The sequence below is a fragment of the Diabrotica undecimpunctata genome, chromosome 4 (genome assembly GCF_040954645.1).
Source record: "Diabrotica undecimpunctata isolate CICGRU chromosome 4, icDiaUnde3, whole genome shotgun sequence".
In the NCBI taxonomy this organism is placed as follows: Eukaryota; Metazoa; Arthropoda; class Insecta; order Coleoptera; family Chrysomelidae; genus Diabrotica; species Diabrotica undecimpunctata.
The window spans coordinates 33629529-33650135 of NC_092806.1; the positions used below are offsets into that span (position 1 = coordinate 33629529).

Genomic DNA, 20607 nt, shown 5'->3' on the forward strand with positions numbered 1-20607 from the left:
GAGAAAAAAAAAGAAACAGTACCTAGAAGCGCATACAGCAACTGAAGGAGGAACATAGAACCGGTCAGTCAGTCTAGACCGTTTTATAAGGACCTAAAAACAATGAAGGGCAACACGATCAACAGCCCAAGATTTATAAAAGACGATGCAGGACAATTGCTCACAGACGACGAGGAGATAAGCCGCCAATGGAGAAAGTATTTTGAGCAACTCTTAAATACAGAAAAACCCACAACAACAGGGCAACAAAGACAGTACCAGTTAGCTGAACCTGAAATACCAGAGCCCACACTAGCTGAAGTAAAGTCCGCAATTTCGTCCCTAAGAAACCATAAAGCCCCAGGGCCAGACGGCATACAGGGGGGAACTACTAAAAAAAGGGGGAGAAAAGCTCCACCTTGAGATATATCATCTTATAAGAGAACTCTGGGAAAGAGAAGAAATACCGAAACACTGGCATGAAAGCCACATAGTACCTATCCACAAGAAGGGAGACAAACAAATATGTCGGAACTATAGAGGAATATCGTTAATAAATACAACGTAAAAAATTATATCCATAATACTGTCTAGAAGGCTAACTACAGGAAAGGCCCGATGGCAGAAGGTCAGGTTTTTGCCCAAGAAACAAATGGAAGGACGCAGTAGCCAGTGATCTACGCAAAATGGGAATACAGCAATAGGGAAATAGTAAACGCGGCCAAGACTCACATAGAGTTGTAGAGCCAAATGATGATGATGATGATATGTCATTTACAAGAAGTTAAGATTGTTACAATGTAAACTGTCAATTGTATTCACTTTTGGAACAAAATAAAGTTAGTCTTAACTGTATACTGGTTCAGGGGCATCTTAAAAATTTCATGGGGAAGTGGGTGACTATTGTTGAGCTTATACGTAGAATGGGAATTAAATGTGAGATCATTTATACAATCAAAGAGTACAAATTAGACTATCTGGTCCGTATTATGAGAAATAAGGAGATAGCTTGTTGCAACTCGTTCTTCGAGGTAAAGGTGTATTGAAAAAGAGGACCGAGGAGAAGGAGAAGCTCTTGGCTTTAAAACGTGAGAAAATTATTCAACACGTCTATAACCGGGCTATTTTGAATAGCAGCCAGCAAAGTAAGGATCATCAACCAATGTTGATCACCAATATATGAAACGGATAAGCACTGTAAGAAGAAGAATGTTATAATATCATCTACATAGCTTTTACAATGGTTCCATTAATTCCTACACCTATTTTGTTAACCGAAATCTTTTATTACTTTTCATAGATTTTCAGGGGTATTCTTGAGAATAGTTTCGAACATCAGATTGAAAAAAAGACAATGCATGACCCTGTCTTAGGCTATTCTTAATTGCTATTCCTTCTGGTTTTTCTGGACTCATGACTTCACTAAACTCTGATATCACCGAAATTAACAGAAAAACTGACGTACATCAACATTTATCTATCTACATTTCGGTTTTTTCGGTCCAGTAGTGATCTAAGAAGGAAGTACCACCCAGGTGTAAGCCCACATCTCTTTCTGTACTGCTCATCTATAGATCGATCCGATATACCAACCAATTCTAGTTTAAGTAGCAGATTCATTTAGATTATCTATTACTACGTTATTATTTTTCTTTTCTGGCCAGTGTTTCAATGCGTTTCCTCCGTCCGATCTTGGCTATCTGAACGACACATCAACATTTATACTTATGCAAAAAATTAAAAGTTAAAGACGTATCGATGTGACGATCACCTTGCAGTATATGTTATAAGTCAAGCTGCAAGGGACAGGTACATGCACCCAAGTGGCAATGCTTGGTCTCACATTGATAACAGGGAGATTCTTGAAAGTCCAACGCGATTGGAACGTACTTTGTTTTTTAGACTACAAGGTGTTCGATGCATACAATTACAGCATGATAAACTAATTCGAAGACGTAATAAAGCAGGAGGAGATAAAAGAAAAATCACTATTATCCGAAACACATATTGGAACCATAGACAATGTATTCGTACTGAGTCAGAAAATTCAAAGTTTATTAATGTGGAAGTGTGCTGTCTTTTTTAACGGTTAGAAGAAGAAGAAGAAGAAGGAACAAATTTTGAATAAAAACTTGAGGAATACCTTCATATTCTTCACGAAGCATGTTTTGAAGTTCCGGAAGACTTTCTGGCTCTACTGGTTGACTTTTAACCCTACGATGAAGTTCATCGCAAAGATATTTGATGATATTCAGATCAGGGCTGCAAGCTGGCCATTCTAGAGTATTAATTTTTACTTTTCCCAAGTAATTTGTCACGCTTCATGCAGTATGCGGCCGTGTATTATCATGCATAAAGACAAAATTGTTCCCAATAAATGGACCAAATGAAACTACTGCTTCTGTCAAAACATCCTCTATATACCGGTAAGTATTCAGGTGGCCATTGATGAAAATAAGTTTAGTTCGAGCTTCAAATGAGATTCCAACCCAAACCATGACACCACCACTGCCAAACTTTCTTCTCTGGGACAAACAAGCTTGGGCATATCTTGCATTTCTCCGTCTCCAAACCCTCTCTCTGCCATCACCAGACTTCAAACAGAACTGCGATTCACCAGTAAACAGAATTCGGCTTCAATCTTGTGTATCTCAGTGTTGATGTTGTCGAGCAAAAATTAATCGATTCCTACAGTGTCTGGGTTGTATTTCGGGAACAATAGCCCCGGCCTTCTTGTCATTAGTTATCTTTTATTGATGCGCCTTCTAATTGTTCTGTCACTTACATTCACATTTCGAACCTCTTGCAGACGGTTGCTTGCAGCAGTTGCAGTGGAATGGCGATTTCTTAAAAGTTAAGAGGTTAAGAGGTAACTCTTTTCGACCGGAACCAGGTCGACGTGAGTATGTACCAGTCTCTATAAAGCGATAGAAAGCTCTCCGTATTGTAGTTCTCGGAATACCTAAAGTTTCGGATACATAAACTTTACATCTTCCGTCATGTAGCAATGCTATAATTCGAGCAACATTTACTGCAGGCAGATAACACCATATCTTAATTATTCACTTAGTCAAAATCTATTTTTGAAAAGCTAAACTACTGTTTAATTAAATGTTCTCAACTTAGAAGACAAGCAGCGACTACAGAAAACAACAACATACACGTCAAAACTGTCAAAAACAAGCATACATGATTGCAATAAATATTTAAATTGAGACGCAATATGAAACAGTGCATAAAACTTCCAATGAACTTTTATTTTCGGAAATTTATAGGGTGGCCACTCTTTTTAGTCAGCTCAACCATTCCAAATATAAGACGAAGAATAGAAACCGCCTAAGAAGAATTATAAATAAGTTCGAGATCCTCTCTGGCATAAATTTATTCACTCGGCTAAAAACGTTGGAATACTGTATATGGTCCTTACTTTTAAACGGTTATGAAAGGTGGGAATCAAAATAGGAAGACGTAACGAGGCTGCAAGCTTTTAAAATGAATGTTTCACAGAATACTACGCATACACTGGACCTACAAAATAAAGAATGAAGAATGAATGAATAAGAATATTAAAGACCCCACCGTATCTTTGTAAACACAATAAAAATAAGGAAAGGGTCATATTTGGGACATATGTTATATAAGAAATAAGAGCAGTTTCAATTTATAATCAAAATAACATAAAGAAAGATAGAATGGAGAAGCGCCATAGGCAGAAAAAGAAATCATGGGTTAGAAATATTAAAGAATGTACACAGAAGCATGGTAATATAATCAAGCCTATGAAGGAGTTGAATTTTTAGTGATAAGTTCAAATCAGATAGTACCTAGGAAGAAAAGAGTCACTGCTATCAGTTTTGTGATCTTTAGAAGAGCCCTTAGTTGACGTATAACTCATAACTCGTAACTAATAACTCAGAACCCGTACGTTTTGGAATAAATGTGTTGCAATACATTTTTTCGAAGTACATATTTTAAAGAGTGACTGTTACGTAAAGGTGGATCAAGCAAGGTACAAAACATTTATGTCATAGTCGAAAATAATTATTTTGAAAATTGTCCTTTAGAGTGTTTTACTTCTTTTCAAAATATGTGTATAAATGAGTAATAAATGGATATAACACTTATTCTAGCTAACTGTATAGTTGTATATATGTCGTATGTGTTTGCAAACTAGATATATTTTTAAAAAGAATTTTATAAGATTACCATTCCGCATTGTTGCTGCACTAGTTTACTTTTGGTTAATTTCTAGTATATATGCAACCAGTAGTACAGCGGACTACTTCACTGGTTGCATATAATAAAACGATATTTAAAAATTTACCTGTTGCTATTGTTGATCTCTCTTCTGGTCTCACACGCCTTCTTGTGTTCAATGCCAAGCCATTGGTGTACCTAAAACATGATTTAATACCGTTTTTTATGGAGAAAATTAAAAAAGTAATAGCTTATTATTCTAATAACAATTATAATAGAATATATATACATCATTATGTAGTTTATAGAATTTACATTAATTATGTTAACGCCCATGCTACCACTCGATTTATAGGAGGTAAGGATTTTAGGATAAAACAATTAAAATTTTAATAAATTATTGTTATAATTTATCTGAAACGGTAATTAGTTATTACAATCATTATTCTATTATCTGTGCTACCTACACAAAAGTCATACTTTCCTATATTTTCGTTACAAATAAGAAATTTATTTCGGCACATATTTCTCAAAAATACGTCCAAATCGTCCATTTTATATCAGAAAAATTCAAAAATTCTTAAAGAAAAAAATGAATTACTTTCTAGAATTTATATTTCATTTTCCTGTTTGTTCTATAGGTATTTCTTTTTTACCTGGTTTTATGTTTCTTCCTCGTCTATTTATTGTTGTATTTCTTAACTTATTTATATTTGCTGGTAGTCTATTTCATTGTATACTTTTTAACACTTCTAATTTTCTATTTTTTTGTCTTTTACGTTATTGTTTTGTTTCTTATTACATTTAGTAAATAATTTATATTGTAGTCTTTTACTTGTAGTATCGTTTTTCATCATAGTTTTGGTGTTATTAAAACCATTTCGTATTTATGTATTAGGTTTTCAGAATATGAAGCAGTCTTGAACCCTTAACCGGAAAGTTCACATTTTTGAACACAAATGGAAAGGTCTCGTCTCACAGATGATTGTATTATAATCCCTATATATTTTTGTCATTTTATGTAAGATATTAATATTAAAAAAAAAAGTAACTTTATGCAACGTTCTAAATGCTGTAAATAACATATTCATTGCTTAAATGTCTTTAATTTATCAAAAAACACAGTAAACAGCAAGTAGCGTTATTGGGTAAAAAAAAATTAGACATATTTTAAAAGATTGTCAAAAACTGTATAAAAACTAAAAATTAAACTATGTTTTTATGAGTTGTAGATAACTGTTAAATTAAAAAAGGCACCTACATATACAATATTAAAAAAAATCAAAATTATTGTCTGTTTCCTCGTTTAGAACAAGAATTTCGTTATTGTTATGTTTTATTGTACGAGACAAAGGTCGGCCCTCAGTTTGACACCGTTTGACACACCATCTGAGTATATTTTTACCGTACATATATTTTTTTTTATCTTCTGAATATCCGCGATAAACATTTTAAATATCTTCGATGTCATCGATATTTTCACTCGGTAACTGAATTACTCCAGTGATTTTAATCAATATGCTCATTCAATGAAATAACATTTATGTCACTAGCTTCACTAACAATCTCATTCTACTTCATAACAGTTTTTTTAAAATCTTTGGTCAAAACAGATATTTTTTTCGAGAAACTAGCCATGGCTAACATTAACGACTTAGTAACATGAACAGACAGGTGTTGTCTCACAAACTACGATCACTTTATTTTATCCTATAGTTCAGGCACAAGTTCTCGTACAGATTCGAAATTCAATGGAAGGGTAACTGACCAATCGGTTTAGAATTAGGAGGCATTCCTAACCTGTCGTTTACGATGAATTAAAGATAATATGAAATGTATATTGAAGATCGCCATAATTACTTTAAGATCAACAATCAGGTCAGACACTGTTTTAACTCTTGTTGAGTTAAATTACTTTCTGTATCTGGTTCTAGATTAATTTATTAATATCTGAAGCCATTCTTTCAATTTATGTTTTGCTACAGTTCAGAGGCTCCGACTTCCATTCCTGGTACCTGTGAAAACATTATCATTCCCATTTATGCCTAAGGAGGGTCAATTTCCCTAAATACGTTTCTTCAAACGTTTCTATTTGCAGAACATACGAATATTAAGCTACTTTAGCTTAGACAAGACAGAAATGTATGTTTTGTTTAAGCGTCACCCCATAGGATTTCTTTAGTTTTCCTCTCCTACTCTTTCCAGAACCTTGCAGTCCAAAGGCTCTTCGTATTGGGTGATTATGATTTTTGTGTTGAACTTGCCTTAACCGTTTTTCCCAAGAATCTCATTTTTGTATTAATTACTTAAACTACTTCTTATAAATTTAATAATTTTATATTATTTAAACACCATTAGAACTTCATTTTGTTTCATTCAGAGCTTTCTACAAGTTTGCTCTGAGGATTCCAAAACGACGAAATACATTTGTATAAGCGAATGGTGGTGCCCTGTATTGAAATTACATTTTAACTGTCTTTAGTATTTATTTTATTTGTTCTTAATTTTTGTATTTTTAAGTGTGTCCAATTTCGAGAATACATCTGTGCCGGTCTGAGACTATGACTCTGAGCACTTCAGTACTCCGCTTTCACACACTGCCCGTCTCAATGGGTAATAGTAACATCCCATGGATGTACAAGACCATACAGCAACAGAAGACAATCGAGTATAAACAGATGAATATTTGCTGATCAACTGGTTCTACTTTAAAATGTCTAAAAATTCTGAAAGATTTGCAATAGTTTCAATCCGTATTTAGAACTTACCACTTATTTTAAATAATTTATAAGATAAATGATTATGACCATTATACTGGAATATGAAGTAAATACCACAAGATAATTATAATCAAATAAACATCTGCTAATCAACGGAGAACATAAGATAGGGGCAGCTATGTTATAATCTGTAAATTTTTTGATTTTGCATGATACATGCAAATTGCATTTTGTATAATCAGGGAAGCCATAAAGATCGAAAAACATCCAAAAAATTTAAATACCAGAGATAATGCCCAAAGACTCCCAAATACGTGGAAACCAATTCTGCAGAAAAACATAGAAATTAAAATAGCGAAAAAGACCCCACCCACTCTGCGCACAGGACCAATCACAAGGAGCGCTAAAAGGTATTTAAACAGAACGTGCAGCGACCGAGAAATCAGTTCTCCTGAAACATCAAGAAGACACAAAACTAATCTGACTTGACAATGGCAAGTGTGACCTTCCGAAACGTCGCCAAAACAATGGTTTTTCAAAAAACCAAAACTACTTAACGCTTAGTCAAACCCGGAAAACAACTGAAACCATTTGTCTTCCAACTCGTGGAAATAAAATAGACATAGACACAAATGAAAAAAGACGAGACCAAAGCTACTTTAAAACTCTTCCTCTCTCTAGAAAACTTTTAGCACATTAAGGAAACTTTGACATGGCTTACTAATGCTATGAGAAGGTTTGATGTCACCTTAATACAAGAAAAGAAGAAGAGAAGAAAAACAGAATACTTCGGCTATATAATTAGAGCCTTACTATCCAAATACCATCTACTTCGCCTTATAATACAAGGAAAAGTGGAGGGAAAGAGGTAGATTGGTCGAAAGAAACTTTCATGGCTGTATAATATTAGACAATGGTGTACCACAGTAGAAGAATTATTTCGCACAGCAGCCGATACAGAACGGTTTTAGGAAATTGTAAACATGATGATGGCCAACGTCTGAATACGGACACGGCACCTAAAGAAGAAGATATACCTGAGTTACTGAAGATCAAATCCAAAATTCGATTAAAATAGAGCAATCAAGAGCAGCCTTTTTGAAGATGAGGAAATTTGTAAGTAACCAAAGACTCAATCTGCAAATCCGATATCGGATGATAAAATATATCCATTATATCCACTCTATCCTTCTTTATGGTGCCGAAGCTTGTACTGTTAATGTTGACTTAATGAAAAAGCTGGAAGCTTTTTGAGATGTGGATTTTTAGAGGAATTTTGAAAATACCATGGACCGATCATATTATGAACGAAATGATGTTGCACAGAACGGGAAGAGACAGAGAACTTTTGACTACCATTAAAAGCTGAAAGACAGCATATTTAAGGCACATACTTAGAAATAATAAGTACGAGTTGTTGCAGCTGATTATGAAGGGTAAAATAGAAGGAAAAACGGGTACTGGGTGATGACAAATATCCTGGTTGAGAAATATTCGCGACTGAACCAGGTTAAACACACAGCCGCTTTTAAGAAAAGCAGAAGATATAGACTAATTAGCCAACCGTAATTAGTAGAGTCGGCACTAGAATAAAAAGAAGATGGCCGCTGTAGAACTGATGGCTTCTAGATAAGAAAGAGAAGACAATAAATAGGGACCACGATATTTACATGAAATTTATTAAGTAGTATCTTCCTCGCCTGTCGTAACACTACACTACTTGTTTCCATCATACTTATCCCTTACAATCTTTGCACGAAGAACTGAAGATCAATCATACGATCGTTGGTTTCTATATTATTATATCTGCCAAAATAAATATTTAAAAATAACAAGAAACTCCATGTCATTAGAATGAAAGGAGACGACTAAATCATAACAGTACCCTTTTTGTCATCGATATACACTATAAGACACAAAGTTGACAGTTTTATTTTCTCATAATTCTTCATTCTTTGTTGATTTTATTATTACAATATTGTATGTTAACAATGGAACTGCCACTTTCATTGATATCAGATGTAAACATGTTCTAATCTTGGTTTGAGTCTAGTTTCTATTCAAAATTCTATATTTACTCGTTTTGCCTTTTTTCATTTTTTTTATACTTGGCTATCTGCCCATTGATACGCCACTGTGGAGAACAACTTTTCAACGTGTGTATAGTACAGAAGTAACCGCGACTTGTTCCCTTCAAGAGTTTGTCGGCGATAGCTATGGTAGGGGAAAATGGGAAATCAAATCCTCTCACACTGCAACCTCTAACCGTTGTGTGTCAGAAGTTAAGAACTTGAAACTACACGCGAAAAAGGTGGACAATCGCTGAAATGTCGTTTATATAAAATAAACGTTTTCGCTAGTGCCAACAGTGGTGTCATTATGTTTTGCTTTTGTACCAGTTAAATTGTTGCGTTCTAAAATAGTTATGTAGTTAGTTGTGTGTGGCTTTTGTGTACCTGTATCGTTTCCTACCTACCTACCTGTCTCTTTAATTATGAAGACTGATGGGGTATTGTTTTTGTTGTTTGTTGCTGGACTGGCTTTTCATCAGGTATGTTGGAGTTATATTCAAATTAATTGTATTAAAAACAAAATCCTTTGATCTTTTATATTGTGATTAGTTTCTCTTTCAATTGTTCATTTATTAAATTAAAAGATTTGCTCAAATAAAATTAGGAAGTTAATATATTTAAATACAATGAAATTTTAATATTGAACGTGTAGGTATGTGACTTCTTTTACGTTTAAAAGTAAAGATGTGAATGTAATTGTTACAATGTTTAAATGTTGATAGCAATTGTATCTATTTTGTATTTTATACTTACTATATAACATTGCCAATATTGGTTAATAACTTTGGCTTGTCTTATGCTCACCCTACAACAGAAGAAAGTTGATTATTGTTATGTAGGTAAACGTATTTTTACTCGAGCGAAAACATCTAAAGACTACTACAATAATTTGTACTTTCACTTTAAGAACTGTCATTAACTGCAACAATATTATTGTTTTGGTAATTAGTTTGAAGCCATTAATAAATGACTGGATTATTATTATTTCTAATACGATAATAAAGCAATAATAAGAAATGCAAACAATATAATCGACATCTCGAGACATTATGGCCTCACGAAAGCAAGTAAAACAAATAATAGTATCGAGAGAATGAAGATACGAAACAAATAAATCTCTTGATAGAAACAGGCTCTTGATAGTTGCTCTTAAATATGAGAAGAAACTGATGCTAGGTTGCACATAAAAACTAGAAGAACCCTACTACTTTGAAGTGAGACGATTCAAAGAAAAGCAATAAATAAAGATAGGACGGACACAGAATAGCAATCATGCTAAAAGATTGGGGAAGAACCTAATGGTACCAATCCACAAAAGAGGATAAAAAAGGATATATATCTGTTAATTGAAATCATACGAAGATCCTTTAAGTTGCGAATTATAATCATCATCAACATTACTGATACTAAAGACGTAGTTGAGCCTCCATCTTCCCTGTCTGTTTCGCAGGTTAGGTATTTCTGTCCACTAAAAAGTGTTGTCAAATTACTGCGCTAATCTTGTTCATATTCTTGTCTACAGGATTCTTCCATCTCAGTCTTGGCCTGTCTCTACTCATAATGTTCTATAAGCACCGATAACAAGGTTGGTCTTTTTTGTGCTGATGTGCTGACGCGACGACAGCCAGTCTCTTTGGTGAGGGACTCGTTTGAGAGGATAGTTTTTATTTAATATGGGCAGCTCCTGCCATATGTGATAGCAACGTTCATGCTAACTCTAAGATTAAAGAGTTATTGAAAATCAACACGCCATCAGGTCGAACTCAGGGATGAAAGGAGTGAGATCAAAATCATACTTTAACAGAGATACAGTCAAATACACCGACAAATACAAAAGAAATGACAAATAAAACATCATAATGGAAATACAGGCACATTTAAACGATTTCGGGAATATACAGAGAGACCCTTCCAGGATAAACAACAGAAAAAATTGAAACTGTACCAAAAATACCAACTGAAGAAGTGACATAGGCTTTTAAAAATATGAAAAATGAAAAAACTCCTGGCCCGGACGAGCTACTTATTGAGCTATTGAAATACCGGGTAATAATGATACATATTAGTATTTATCAAATTATTTAACGCAGTATACAAAACAGGTGTCGCCTTCTTGGCTCGGTTGTCTGGTAGACACATTTTGAGGTGTGTAGATTTTCAGGTTCATGAGTCAAACCCGGGCTTTAATTTCAAACGTAGCAGTTAAAATCTTAACTATTTCTGCGACTTTGAATTATTAGTCACGCACGAGTGTATAAACTCGAACAACGGATGAGTAATAGGGAGATAATAGCGGCTCACGATTAGGTAACTCATTCGTTGATAGCATCGTATGTCGAGACCAATCAAGATGTATTGCGAAGACTATCAAAACGAACAGAGGTCTTTGATGGTATAAATATACAAAAACTTCAATATCCTGGCTACGTAATGAGAGGATGGTGTTTACGTTTAAAATCTCAGAGAACGGTTCAATTGCTCAGCTCTTCAGAACAATAGTGAACAGTAATCAAATACTATGATGATCTCCAAGAAGACAGAACTTTAAGAAAGGTTTATCTTTATATTTCATATAATATCTCAAAGTTATATAAACTTTTCGAGAGATGTCTTTTCACATTGCAGCAAGTATTTGTCTCTCTATTATAGAAAAGAATTATCAGATGATTTTCATCTGTTTTAGAAATATGTAGTCCATGTTTCCGACCCATATGTCCTCACTGTTAGGATGAACGTCTCACGTATTAGGTATTACCAGCCGTAAGTGTTCAGTTTATAATTCTAAAATTAGAATTATCTTATTTGAGTTTTCGACCTCCAGATCAGAAATATTTTTCAAAATAGAAGTTTTAAAAATTGTATTATGAACTTGTTTTAAAATTTAAATTTTGAAAACGCTCTCGGGCCTAAAGACCGAAAAGTCAAATAAAGTAGTTCTAAGTTCAAAGTTGTGATTAATTCCGATTCCATGGTAATTACAAATCTCTAGGCTCAATTGCTTAGAAATTATGTACTGTAAAATCTGGAAACCATGTTTCTATTATTTTTCCTAAGGAGACTGAAATTTTACGTATCATTGATTAGTTCTAAGGAATGATTCAATTAGGATATAGTTGATATCTTCTATAGCTTCGATAAGTAAAAGATGCCACAGAAATACAATATCTCTTTTCTTCGTCAAGCATTTTCCATCCACTTCTGAATGAAGGTCTCTCACAATTGCTTTCACCTTTGTCTCTATCTTTCGCCAATCTAATCCTCTGTTTGCCTGCCACTGTTCTTATGTCATCTACCTATCTCTTTTTCGGCCTTCTCATGCTTTTGTCGTCCCCCTTGGTTTCCATTGAAGTAATCCTCTGTGTTATTATCATATTCGGCTATGTGACTGCGCAATTTCATTTTTCTAGTTTCTTCCACAATATCCCTGATCTTCATTCTACCTCTTATCTCAATACCTACCAAAAAATAACGTGTGTAATAAAGAGTAAAAATCCTGAATAAAAGTCTCTCCCAATTGCTTCCACCTTTCTCTATCTTTCGCCGATCTAATCCTGTTTGCCTGCCACTGCTCTTATGTCATTTGTCCAACGCTTTTGAGACTTTCTCATGCTTCTTGTCGCCCCATTTGGTTTCCATTCTAGGATTCTCCGTGTCGTATATCATCATATCTGGCTATGTGACCAGCTCAACGCCATTTCATTTTTGTAATTTCTTCCACGATATCCCTGGTCTTCGTTCTACGCCTTATCTCGATACCTACCAAAAAATAAAGTGTACAATGAAGAGTAAAGAAATAGGAAGTTTCGTTTGTGGAAGTACTATTCTATTAATGTAACTCAATCTTGACCGTATTCAACTCCTCTTCACATATCTGTGTTATATTGAGAACAATGTAAAGAATTTAAACAATAGAAAAAATGGGTAAAAAGTATCTAAACCCGCGTTCAGACACTCAATTGCCTATTAGAAAAATAGGTTCAAGAAAAAAAGAAAAGTAAAGAAGATACACTTTTTTACATTCCGAATATACCTGTTTCTCTTTTCTAATAATAAAAAAAAACAATATCTACTTGGTTACGATATTTAACTACATATCTGATTGAATTCTTTTCCATATACTTAACAGCAAAAAAACTTATATTAGATGAGTTTATCAAATTGTCTCACCTGTTGCAGTTGCTTTTATGTTGTTTGAATTTTGGAGTTTGTTCAATATTGCGAGATACCTTTTCTTGACTCATTTCCAGTAGACCTTTAAACTTACATATCTCCAAATAGTATATTAATTCTTATACAAAAACCACAATTATTTTGTTATCTCAACTGGGGAAACGTCGCCTGTGTTGAATTCTTAAAATTATCTTATTATAATCATATAAAGATTTTGGTGTATATTTATTAAGTTTCCAGAGTACAAATTCTCTAAATACGCTATTTAGGGAAAAATACACCTGATATAAGAGACGCAGCATGTATTTTATACATAATATACTTACACCTAAATATGTTATATGTAATAAAAAAGTGCTGCTGGAATATATTCCTGTACAACTTTAACCAATAATCACAACGCAAGAACTAGCACACTATGTTTTGAATTTATCATAACGTAAATATTTGGATCATGAGACATTTTGATAATTAATCTTTTATCGATTTTTTAAATGGTTATCTACCTAAGTCGTTGACTAATCCTTACTTCATCTGGTCGATCCATAGGTCCTGTTCTATCTTTTTTTCTCTCACCTCTTTTTCTGTTCCTTCTCTTCATCTTGTTCTCGTTCTACCTCGTTGTCTCCTGCCTTCTGGTTGTCATTTTAGTATTTCCTTTGGCATTCGTTATTCATCGATTATTTTTATATGTCCGAACCAGATAGATAAGTTGTGTTAAAGTCATCCATGATCGTTCGCTTGATTCCGATTATTTCTCTAATGCGTTCGTTGCTAATCCTTCCTCTTCTAAATCTTCCTGCCTCTCTTATCTAAAAATTCATTTCTGTTTTTCTCAGCGTTGCCAATGTTCTTTCTTTCAATGCCCATACATCACTCCTGTATAGAGTGATACTTTTCACTATAGTTTCATATTATAATGGAATGGAGGCCCAGAAATTATAAAAGAAGCCGAGGACGACCACCGACTAGATGGACCGACGACATAAAAAGAGTAGCGGGAAACTGGCTACAAGCGGCCCAGTGTAGAGAACACTGGAAAGAACTGAGGGAGGCCTATGTCCAGCAGTGGACGGGATTGGCTGATTGATGATGATAGTTTCATATATCCTCTTTTTATTTTCTTTGCTGATGGATTGGTCCCATAAAATACTGTTTCTTCTTCTTCCTATGCCGTCCCCATTAACGGAGGTTGGCGACCACATTTTTAAAAGCTTCTCTGTCTTTTGCAACGTGAATAATTCGTCTACAGTCATGTTTGTCCAGTCTCGAATATTTCGCAGCCATGACTTCCTCTTTCTACCTATTCCCTTTTTGCCATCGACTCTACCCTGCATGATGACCTGCAGAAGACTATATTTATTATTTCTCAGTATGTGTCCAAGGTATGCAGTCTTCCGTACTTTTATTGTTCTCAACAATTTTTTGTCTCGACCGTGTCCATGTTTCTACCCCGTACAATAGTTGCGACCAGACGTAACATTCAAAAATACTGTTTAACATTGTAATAACTTTTCTGCCTATCGTATTTATTTTTCTTATGTCTTTGTCTAATGTTCCATCGTGTGAAATATTGATACCTAGATACTTGATCCTTTTGTTGCCCTCCAATGCACAAGTATTGGGTTTTCTTTGTATTGGCTTCTATACCACTTACATCGTAATCTCCAATTAATTTTCTTACCATATAGTTTAAATCGTCATAATCTTAAGCCTATATTACTTGATTGTCTGCAAAGTTCTGAGAAATTGAAACTTGAAATTCTGAGAACAACTGGAGTTGACGAACAAGACTTGCGAATTATCTCAGAACTATACTGGCACCAAACGGCAACAATTGAAATAGAGCACACAACATCCGAAGACATACAAATCCGACGAGGAGTGAGACAGGGTTGCGTCGTATCTACTCTTTAATTTGTATTCGGAGTCTATATTCAGAGAAGCATTAGACGAGGTCCAAGGCGGAATTAAGATTAACGGAATCAGCATAGACAACATCAAATATGCTGATGATACCGTCTTAATAGCAAGCAACGCACAAGAACTACAAAATAACATAAATGCGGTAGTTCACCACAGCGAAATGTTCGGTTTACATCTAAACGTTTCCAAAACTAATACTTTAGTATTTTCAAAGACACCAATAAACGTACAGGTGTATGCAAATGGTCAAATAATAGAACAGGTAAATTCCATAAAATATTTGGGAACAAATATCAATAGTCAGTGTAATCCAAAAAAAGTAAATCCTATCAGGAATCGAACAAGCAAGAAAAACATTCATGAGCATGAAAACATTTTTTACACGATCAGACCTTAGTCTACAGCTTAGAATCCGAATGATCAGATGTTACGTTTTTTCTGTCTTACTGTATGGCTGTGAAAGTTGGACAATGGACTCTGAAATAGAAAAAAGAATAGATGCCTTTGAGATGTATATATACAGACGAATGTTGAGGATTCCATGGGTATAAAGAGTTACTAATGTTGAGGTACTTCGTCGCATGTGTAAACAAAAAGAATTACTAAGAATAATCAAAGAGAGGAAAATGCAATACTTGGGTCATGTGTTGAGAGGCGAAAGATATGAATTACTTCAAGTTATACTGGAAGGAAAAGTACAGGGCAAAAGATCAGTAGGAAGACGCCAGAACTCGTGGCTGAAAGACCTGAGGAGATGGTTCGACCGCTCATCCGCAGAGATCTTTCGCGCAGCAGTTTCCAAAACTACAATTGCCATTTGGATCGCCAACCTTCGAAAGGAGACGGCGCAATGAGAAGAAGAAGGGAAATTAAATCACAAAAGAACTCAGGGGTGTCGAAGAATATCAGATAGTTGGCGGTTTGTGGACCAACTTGATTGCCAACATCAACAGACGATACGCACCAAAGAATTCAATGCTCTACAATGGCATATATCTATCTGTAATCTATAAATAATTGATGCATCGATATGTTAAATTTATAAAAAAAAATTCGAGCAAGTTACATATTGTGGATTCGCACGCCATATTGATAATCTCCTATCGTTATTTCATCATAGGGATATAATCGCTCCGGACTTAATCTATCAGGTGCCTGTAGGTTGAGTTATTCTTGAATACGTAAATTGAGACGATAAATACTGCAAAACATTTATATAATAAAACTTTATGAGCACCCTTATTTAATAAAATTTTACACTTTAAGATGAGGTGGATTCAACGTTTCTACTGGAGTAGAGTATTCCTATTTCTCAAAACTGTAGTACTAACGCCTAAAACTCCGTGTCTTACGAATACTACAAAAATATTTCTGAACCTAAAAAATACTTTATTATACATATCTAAAATAACATTAAAATAATATATAAATAATATGCACCGTTTTTTATATTCCTACACCATATGGTTACCTAGTTTTTTTAAAATATTTTCAGTTTTGCCAATAAATAGGGGTCACCACATCTTAACCTAATTATGTACCTCCACTGTTAGATAAAAACACGCGAGAAATATTTTTAACCAAGCCGTGAATGTAACTATTATGTAATCATTAAAATTTAGCATTGCTACATTATTCATAGTCAATCAGATCTATAAAAAATAATATTAGCAATTGCCTTTTTATTTTTGGGATATGGATTCAATTTATATACATACTTCAGGAAATTTATTTCTAAAATTACAAAACTATAAACAGTCGGATTTGGCACACTTTCAACTTTTAATTTGAATTTTAAATGTTTTTATTGCATATTTTGAAAATACTATTATTTGCACTTCCATTCAATAATAGTAGTCCTGGTGCTCCTTGTATGTTTCTCGTGTATTTCTTTCTTTATGTTACTTTTTTCGTTGTGGTTCTCTCATTCATCTGGTTTCCTAAAGGTTTCAGAAAATGAGGCGATTATATATTTTTTGTTTCTATGTAGTTTAGCGTAGTACATCCGTTGTTTGATATTGCCTTCCACTTTTATATATTTCTCACGTTTTCTTAACTTTATGCTTTCTATTATAATAGAATGTCACTCTAAAGAGGAAAATACATATATGAAAAGCCGTAAAATAAACCTGTCAACTCTCAGAAAATTGAAAACAGCGTGTAAGTGGGTTCTTATAATGCATAAATAACCCACTAGGTGATTAAATTAATTATTCTTATGTCAAATAATTCAATAAGATAATATCGCCCACTATATGCTTCTCAACTTACTTAAATGAAACAAAATGTTTAAACATTGACACTGTATTCCTAGTCTTCAGATACATTTTATACACGTTTTTATTATTTAGGAAATAAATAAAACACATTAACTTTGGTTTGGCTTATGATTTATGGTTTTACTTACTATAATTGACCAAGGAAGGATCCCATAATACAATTGCTAACTCGAATCTCCAGGACCAGGGCCGCCGCTAAGGTATTGGCCGCCCGTGTGCAACTTAATATTTGCCGCCCCCCTTCCAACACTCTAAACATACATACTATTATTTAAAGAAATGTGCAGAAGATGTATAATAGAACAATAATAATTTGTAAATAGATAAATACTTACTTGAACATTTAGACTAATCTCCATGATCCAACGTCCATATATTATCCTAATGTATATCCTAATATCCTAATTTAAACGTCCATTATCCTAATTTAATAACCATGGTCCAACGTCCAGAATATTTATATCCTAATATCCTAATTTAAACGTCCATTTAATTAAAATAAACCGTGAATAGAAACTTAAACACATAAAAAAACTAAAAACGCACTTTTCGGGCTTTCGTCTCGGAAAACTTTTTGACAATATCTTTAATGTCCAATGTCGCACACACTTCATGTTCTATAGATAACATTGCAGAAAGCAGAAACAAATCTTACTACAATTGTTATTTGTTCTACGTGCGCCCCAATGTTTTCTCTTCATTTCATATAATTTTTGATGAGCAGAGTCAACTGTTAATCCTTTTTTTTTAACGTTGTAGATAGTATAAACAGTTTTTGAGAATACTTTACATGAGCTGCACCGAATTCATGTCATTCATGTCTTTTTAAAATAATAGCTAAATGTTGCCAGTTACTTACCTCATTAATTCCTCTAAGTAATTGTCTGCTGCTTTCATCACAACAAAACAGTTTACAAGGTGTACAAAAAACACTATTTAGTGATAATGAGTAAAGTAACCACGGGCGATGAATTTGGTCTTGATTAGGTCATGTGCGATAAAAATAAGTTTCTGAAAATTTCCTATTATTTGTATCTCTGGGGAAGTTAATTTTTGTAATTTGCTGAGGAAAATTTTCAACAACAAATTGAACTTCACTTGGATCCATATTTGCAGGCCATTTTCCGGGATCATCTGAAACCAAGTATATGCTGAAGCTTCCTACACTACAATCCAGATTAACTGGAACATTGTTCTGTCTTGGTTGGTGGTTTCAGATTCAGGCGTTTTAGCATCAGTACTCGCACTGTCGCTGTTATTATCATCAAATCATCCATCTCTATCGGCAGGAATATTCAATTGTTTGGTACTATTTTCTATGGTTTGGACTTCGCTTGAAGTTGAAGGTCCTAAATGTATATCCGAGTCTTCTATATTTTCATGTATGTTTTTCGTCAAAAATGATTCCAGTGCACCGCTAAAGTTTTTTTTCTCCTCAGTTTTTGCCTCTTTTATTTTTCTATATTAAAAACCTGCAAGTCGTTTTCTTTTTCTTTCGGACATTTTGAAATTATCACTTAAGAACAAAGCCGGGTGAATTTAACAAAATAAATCCAAAAACACTGCAAATAAGTTGTCCAAATAATGTTTCTCCAAATAATATGTAGCCGTAACGCGTATACGAATAAAATTATTCTGATCTCGATGTTACTTCGAAATACATTACCTACTGTGCAAAAGAAACGGGAACACTACTATATTTTACAAACAAAATCGTTTATCAAAAGCATGTCTAAATTCATCGAATTCTCAACTAAGACTGAACATAAGACATAATAACCCATATATAAACATAACCATAGGAACAATATTATAACAGAAACTTTACAACCACTTACCTAAATTCTTGTAAAGTATCTACGGGTGAAATCTCAAATAACTGAAGTCCGAAAGCCTCCAGCCGCTTTGAATTAAAAAGTATTCCCGAAACTGCTTTAGGACTGTACCTGCAAAAGGGCGGCAGTTCATACAATAAATAATATTTTCTGACATTTTTTTTAGATTAGGATGAAAAAAAGAAGCATACATAATAAATGAAACGCATTTAAGTATTATCACGTACTGAATAATTATTATTGTTTGGAATATTAGAGCTCACAGAATTATCTGAATCATTACTATTTAATTATTTGAATTTATTTTCGTTTTAAAAAAGTATTATCATCAGTGGACTGCTTTTGGCCGCCCCTATTGTTGGCCGCCCGTGTGCGGTGCACACTTGGCACACATGGTAGCGGCGGCCCTGTCCAGGACCTGGCAATATAGCTGTAGAGTTACTTAAAGAAGGAGGTCCACTCCTAATAGAACGACTAACTTTCTAATGAATCAATGCTGCCAACAAATTAAAATTCCATCTGAATGGAAAACCGCTCACCAAGTGTCCATCTTTAAAAAGGGTAATCGAAAAGATCCTAACTGCTATAGAGGATTAAGTGTCCTACCTACTTTCGGGAGATTGTTTGGAAAGATAATAAATAGAAAAATACAAGATGATGTAGGACATCGAATTAGCGAAGGCCAAGTGGATTTACGCCTGGTAGATCTTGCACTGATAACTTGTTTATACTCTAACAATTAATAGAAAAAAAGAATAGCGGTTGGTACCAAAGTACATCTAGCCTTCATCGACCTAGAAAAGGCGTATGATACAGTTCCAAGACTTAAATTGTGGCAAGCTTTACAACAACTCGGTATTAGTCCATACCTTTTAGGAATAATCACATAAAACTCCAGGGAATGGGGATCCCCATAGGAAATGACGTACGGTTCTCCCTGAACTTTGCGGATGACCAAATCGTCCTAGCTCAAGATTGTTATGATCTAGAATTTATGATAAAGCGTCTATACAGAGAATATATAAAATGGGGGTTACAAGTCGGCATGAAGAAAACAGAATCTTTAGTTATCAATTCAGATGCAAGGTTTAAAGTGTTGATAATGTTGAGGACGTGGAAATCAAACAAGTGAAAAAATTTAAATATTTAGGTGCACTCATTGATAAAAACGGCTTGGGAGAAACCAAAATTAAACGCGGAATTAATCAGGGACGTAAAATTGTGGGATGAATTGACTTATGGTGTGATAGCAAAATTTCCAAAAGGAACAAAAAAAAATAGGGCAAACCATGGTTGAATCAGTTCTTTGTTATGGCTCTGAAGTGTGGACAATTAATGCAGACCTGAAGGGAAGATTGTTGGCAGGTGAAATGGATTATTTGAGAAGAAGTGCTAGAACATCAAGGCTGGAAAGGAAGACCAACGAATC

The 20607-nt window shown here is 34.1% G+C and overlaps 1 protein-coding gene and 1 long non-coding RNA gene across 4 annotated transcripts in view; one reads left to right on the forward strand and one right to left on the reverse strand.

Moving 5' to 3' along the window:
* The window catches only part of LOC140439431 (uncharacterized), an 85681-nt gene extending 75915 nt beyond the window's left edge, over positions 1-9766 (reverse strand). Inside the window, exons 1-2 of the long non-coding RNA XR_011950623.1 lie at positions 9722-9766; positions 4304-4374 (exon numbers count right to left, since the gene is read on the reverse strand). This is a non-coding gene — a long non-coding RNA (uncharacterized lncRNA). The remainder of the gene's footprint in view (positions 1-4303; positions 4375-9721) is intronic.
* Positions 9093-20607, forward strand: part of LOC140439430 (tyrosine-protein phosphatase 10D-like) — a 197715-nt gene continuing 186200 nt past the window's right edge. For all 3 annotated transcript variants that reach the window (XR_011950621.1, XR_011950622.1, XM_072529331.1), the window contains exon 1: positions 9093-9447. Coding sequence is in view for 1 of the 3 variants with exons in the window: in XM_072529331.1 (XP_072385432.1) it covers positions 9391-9447 (57 nt within the window). In the remaining 2 variants the exon portion in view is untranslated. The remainder of the gene's footprint in view (positions 9448-20607) is intronic.